The sequence below is a fragment of the Sprattus sprattus genome, assembly GCF_963457725.1.
Source record: "Sprattus sprattus genome assembly, chromosome: 16".
Taxonomy (NCBI): Eukaryota; Metazoa; Chordata; class Actinopteri; order Clupeiformes; family Clupeidae; genus Sprattus; species Sprattus sprattus.
The window spans coordinates 10884154-10890451 of NC_137914.1; the positions used below are offsets into that span (position 1 = coordinate 10884154).

The following is a 6298-nucleotide window of genomic DNA, read 5'->3' on the forward strand; positions in this document are numbered from 1 at the left end:
ACCCTGCAGGGCCACACTCCTCTATATCACTTAGGACGTCTTTGTCTGTTTCACACACACGAAAAACACGTGAATCTCCCTGCAGGGCCATAGATCCAATCACATCTTTTGAATGTAATACCTTATATCAATTCATCCTCTCTCTCTCTTTGTTTCTCACCATGTGTCTTTCATCATTGTTCTAAAACACTAATTAGTGTCAGATACCTCACTGTAATTGGGCCCTCTAACTACCTAGGCCTCCTAATTATAATGATTTAGTGTGGTCTGAGCAGAGAGTCCCTTGACACGCGGTGACCTTTGGAGAGGGCCAGGCAGCTACCCCTGTGAACCTTCTTCCATTTCCCTACATCACACACACACACACACACACACACACACACACACACGCACACGCACACGCACACGCACACGCACACGCACACGCACACACACATGCCCAGCCTACACCCCCACTGCACCGCTTCTGTAAATGTCACTGCCCTGGCCATTGAATCATCCGGTTGAAAGAGATTTATTTTCTCCCTTGCCATTCCAAAGACCGCAAGGTCTCCATCTCAAGGGGGGGCACAAATAAATGATCCCACTGGGAATGGCAGATAGACCTACGGCTTGAGAGCGGCCTTCTGGGACTTGTAGTTTTTTCCTCACTAATTAGGGGAAATTCTCTATTCTTTTCTCCAGGTAATTGCTGCTGGCTCTCAGTACACCCCGAAGGGACTGTTCATTTGAAGGACGCAGCACATTTCCTCTGCCTCTCTCGCCGCTGTGTAGATTGGATTTGGAGACGCTGGAGAGGTAATTGCCATTGACAGAGGAACTTAATGAAGGGTCTCAGGGCAGTCATGGCCATGGATTATTGGCAGCACTGAGGGCTCGGCGCTTCGCTGTCTGATCCAGAAACGCTTCCTCCTTATCCACGACATTTCGAAGGAATTACTCTTGAATCTGGGCAAACTTCTGGAGAAGTTCAAACAAAGGGAAGGCTTCTAGGCACTCTCGGCCTGGCTGGCTCTTAACTCACTGTCTGCAACGCGGGGCAGGTGCAGTCATTTATTTTTGGCCTGCCAGTAAAAGCTGTTTTTAATGAATGTGGAGATGAGTAAAACATCTATAGTGAGGGAAACATCAAATTCCTAGCCCCCCCCCCTCCCATCCTCTTCCCTCTCCCTCTGAGCTAACAGCACCGAAGGGTTTTGAGTCATTTAACAGAACTCCCCCCTGCTGTCACTCTGATAATCCCCCCCAGTCCTTTTTTGTGTCTCTGATAGATTTTACCCCCTGCTCCGTTTTTTAACCACCCATCCCCCCCTCCTCCCCTGCTCAACCGCCCGCCTGCCGTGCCCGCTGTGCTATGCCCCACTGCTGCCACCGTCCCGTCTTGGAGTCATGCCCATCCCCGAGATGGCTCTGACCCCCGTCAAGTCTCTGCAGTGGGAGGTGTTCCCGCCCATGCCCACGCGGCGGGTCTACTGCACGCCGGTGCTCCACGACGGCCTGCTCTACGTGATGGGCGGCTGCAGCGAGAGCGGCCTGCCCCTGGACGCCGTGGAGGCGCTGGACCTGGAGAGCCTGCACTGGTTCACGCTGCCGCCCCTCCCCACCGCCAGGGCAGGGGCCTCGGCCGTGGTGCTTGAGGGCCAACTGGTGGTCATGGGCGGCATGGATGCCCAGCAGAGCCCGCTGGCGTCGGTGGAGGTGTACAGCATCGATGAGGGGAAGTGGGAGAGGAAGGCTGGACTGGGGCAGCCTTCTATGGGCATCACGGCAGTGGAGAAAGGTAAGCTGACACTGGGCTGTGTGGATTATTCGTCCTCCTGCTATGAGTTTCACCCTGAAATGTGCTGTCTTATAAATGTCTTCTCGTCAGAATTCTCTAATGGAAAGTAGCTTGCCGTTTTAAAAGATGAATTTTTAAGATGAATTTGTAATACATTATAAATGAGCCTAAAAGAGAAACAGAGTCAGTAATACACCACAGCTATCAGTGAGACACAGAAGATAGTTCTGAGAGTGAATATATTACCCAATACTCTGTGCCAACTGGGTATGCTAAATATCGAAGCAGGTGGTTCAGCAAATGTGTCAGCATATGGTTGCAGCACAAAGATAAATACAAGGATGTTACTGCAGCAGAACTTTTCAACCTGAGGTGCTGGAAAGGTCAAACCAACATGTCTTCCCTGTTACACGCTTGTTCCTAGACAGCCAACTCTCCACAGGAGTTTATGTGGTTTCTGTACAGAGCTGCTGAGCATTACTTAACTATCTGTTCCACATTGAGCCAGAGTAGTCCTCTGGAGAGCAGCGTTCAGAACCGTCTTGGAATTCAGCTCAAGGACAAAACAGTACAACTCTTCTCCTGGAGGAGATGGTAGCGAAGATGCCCTCATAACGGAATTCATAAGCTTATAATTGATGGTATTACTTTAATGTTATTGAAGCCATTCAGTAAGAGCTTTATTACCGCTAATAAATGGCTTACCACTTGAAGAGCGTTTGGAGGGACTCTTTACTGATTTGGAGATGGAGTTGGATTTGCACAGCAGCAAGTGTTAATCATCAGTTGCATCAACTCCCCCTCTGTGGACTTGAGTCAGGCGGTGATTAGATCAATATTCTGAGTGGTGGATATCCCCGCTGTAATCACTAGCATTCTAATGAGTGCCCTCAGTAAAAGAACTGTGTTGGAGGGCTGTGGTAACAAAAAGCCTGATGGTACATAGAATTCTTTTTTTTCTTCTTTTTTTTCCTTCTCTGTCTTTCTCTATCTCTCTCTCTTTCTCTCTATCTCTCTCCCTCACTGTGTGCTGCTCTCTTCTCCTCCTGCGTTGGTGTTTGAAAGTTGGCTCTTGCATGTTGAATATTTATACATAAAAAAAAAAGAAAGAAAGAAATGATCCGCAGTGGGGAACTGGTTACTGTTTGGCTTTAGAATACTCCTCTGCAGTTTTCCTCTGTGTCTCTGTGTTTCCTGATGCAGCTGAGGCTCAGACTGGTGTTCGCTATGTCACCTCAGCACTCAGGCTACTCTCTGTGCTTACAGGCCGTTCCACAATGCATTTAATGGGAGACAGAGTACGAGAAATAGAGCACATGGTGTAATTTTTGAAGAGAGGAAAGATGATATCACTGCCCTGAAGCGACTCAATTGCAGTACATCCTGTGTGTAAATATATAAGTGTGTGCTCGACTGAGTTTATGTGGGTGTGTGTATTTTTGTGTGTGTAGACGAATAAAAGTGGGCCAAAATGAGGATGAGCACACTTTTGAGTTTGAGTGTGTGTGTGTGTGTGTGTGTGTGTGTGTGTGTGTGTGTGTGTGTGGAGAGAGAGAGAGAGAGAGAGAGAGAGAGTGAGAGAGAGAGAGAGAGAGAGAGAGAGAGAGAGAGAGTGAGAGTGAGATTGAGAGAGAGAATGTATGTGTGTGTGACTTTCCTATGTTTGCCTCAGTGTCTTGAGTCACTGCAAGAGCAAGTCACCATGCTGACTTGTGCTACTTTAACTTTTTTCCTCTTCAGAGATGGCTGAGCTTTTGCCGTGTCACGGCCCGCTAGACCTTGATTTTTGTTCCTGCCTTGATATGTTCTTCTTAGTATCTAGCTGCGCCAGGAGGCCTGATTTGAGTGCCCAATTACTGCAGAGTGGTTATTAAAAGGACAGCTTCCTCCCTGTATTTGGTTGCCACTTTATTTTGTATTTTGGATCAGAGTTTATTACCGCTGATTACAGCATTGACACGATTCAGAAACCAAATGGAGCTAACCTACCACTGTGTTGAGTTTGACAGAGGTATTTATGGCAGTAATAGCAGCTTATGCGTAGGAGAGAGCAACCTTTTCTGCTTGCACACTAACATTATAATGTGACCCAGCCACCTAGAACCATTCAAGTATGCAACAGGAGAGCGATTTAGTGGGTTTGCCAGAGGCAGGATTACAGGGTTGCGCTGGATGACGTCACCGTAGATGTTTGTGCGTGGGTAAGAGGAATCGTGACTTTGGGGTAATTACTTCCTGATTGCTCATCATCTGGGGCCAATGGCAGTGCTGAACTCTAATGTCATCGCTGATTGTTTTTGTGAGATGGAACTTACTCCTGCTTGACCCAGATCCTGCCAATCAAAAAAGCGAGAAGGCACTACCTTAGGCAATGCTGGATGGCTTCTTACGATATGTCTTAACGATACGACTTGAAAAAAGCCAAAACAACCACAGTTTGGCCAGAAGCTGTAGTGGAATCGATTTGTGGCACACAGTAGAACACTAGGTGCACAGAACTGGGACAAAAGTAATCCTGATATGATGTTCGTTTTGAACTGATAGGCATTCAGACTTTAACAGGGTTGACTGAGTTTTGCCAATTTGCTGCAGTGTAAGCTGATTGGTGTTGGACACTGATATCACTTCCCTGGCACACTTGGGGGTAAAAGAAGATACATTCCCTGGATGCATGCAGGAAATACGAACCGTGTTTCAGTGTAGCGCTTTATCATGCATCAGCGAGTTCAGATTCTGATCCTCCTATAAAGGTGCTGCTTTCACTCCTCTCTGTCTTTCTCTCTCTCTCTTTCACTCCTCTCCATCCATTCCTTCCTCCATCTCCCTGGAGTACTCCACAGTGAGGCGTGCTTCTGTGATTTGGTTCATTGGACTTCATTGGCAGTATTTGAGGTAGATACGGTAGGGATAAAGAGGATATGAGGAACAGACAGGTCGTTAAAATACAGTAACATTTACCAGTGACCGTCCAACTGCCAGAGGCAGGGCCGCCATTGTAGAGGGGTCAAGGGATGCAGACACACCAGTGCAGTCTTTAAGGTGGTCCAAAAATAAAATTATACTGCAAGTCGCGACCTTAGGCAAGCTTTCTGTGTTTTCAAAAATAATTTAATTCAGTCCTTGAAGCATGGCTTGAACTATCTAATAGCGATGTAAACTGTTTCTTGCACCTATTCCAGTAGCTCAATTGGTTAAGGGCGCGGTGCCATTGGAGAGTTTTCAATGTATGCCCTGTCCCCATTGTAACACTACCTTCTGCTAGTTCTGATATACTGATTTTTTAGGGTTAACGCATTAAAAAAACATGTACAAAATCAAATTGCGTTGCCGGCTAGCTGGCTTACTGATATATTTCTGTGAAATATCTCACGGTGAACTCTAAAATTCTGTTCTGACATTTTGTGGGCTACTGTGCCTAGACCACAAAACCACATAGTGAACAGCCTGTTTAATGGTTGGTTATAAAACCCACCACCTACCGTCATACAAAATGGTAAAAAGAACTTCCTAATGGTGGTTCTTCCTATTGTTACTCTTGCTCTTCCTCCCCCTCACCCCAGTCCTGACCACATGTCTCTTTCCCTCCCTCTGGTCTGCCATTCGTGTCAGATGTGCTTGCACAGGCGATGATGTCTTTGCATCATCTTCGGGACAAATTGCTCTGAGGCATCATACCCACCTCATTGTTTCTTTGATACAAATACCACCTCTCAATCTGGAGCCGTGTGCCAGATGTGTCTCTGCCACAGTACATGTTTATTTCAGAAGATGGCTATTTTCTTAATTCACAGACTTGTTGTTTTTCAGGAAGCTGTAGCATCCCCCGGGAGAAAAAGATATGTGGATGGAGCAGTTATTCAGGGCGTATTGCCACAAGCTTTGACAGTATTACTGTAATTGACAAAAAGATGTCTGAAATGATTTGACTGCTTGTTTGCAAAGCATGTAATGGTGCCCACTGCTGTCTACAGATGTCTTAATTGGCTCTGTTTGGTTGAAGACACCTCTAGTTGTATTGTTCGTTTACACACAATAGCCCCCACCCTCAACACACACACATACACACACAGACACTTACACACACACACACACATTAACTAGCCCAACCTGCGGCATCTCACTCCATCAGTGTCAATCACTGAAATGATTGGCATGTGTCAGTCAGGATGCGTTAGGCCATGCGGTGATATTATTTTTTTTATCATACCAACCTAAATGCTTCTTTCTGGCCCACTTTGTCATGACCCATGATGTGTATTTATGCAACAGCACCAGCTCTCAGACTCTGGCTGGCTGAAGAGGTTGGTATGATTGACAGATGTAAGACAGGCCCTGGGGCATCATGAGCCATCAAGAGCGAATGCACAGCTGCTTCTCCAATGCATCGCCTTCTCTCTACTGCTATTTGTTCGACCTTTCTCCATCTCTCTCTCCATCTTCTCTCTCTCTCTCTCTCTCACTCTTTCTCATATCTTATGAGAACTGATCAAGAGGGCATTGCTGTTGCCTGGCAACAGG

At 46.6% G+C, this 6298-nt stretch overlaps 1 protein-coding gene across 1 annotated transcript in view; it reads left to right on the forward strand.

Annotated features, from left to right (window-relative positions):
• Positions 1–1389: 1389 nt before the first annotated feature.
• The window catches only part of klhdc8b (kelch domain containing 8B), a gene marked incomplete at both ends in the record, with an annotated part of 84811 nt that continues 79902 nt past the window's right edge, over positions 1390–6298 (forward strand). The window contains one exon of the mRNA XM_080853404.1: positions 1390–1780. Within this exon, the coding sequence (XP_080709530.1) occupies positions 1390–1780 (391 nt within the window). The remainder of the gene's footprint in view (positions 1781–6298) is intronic.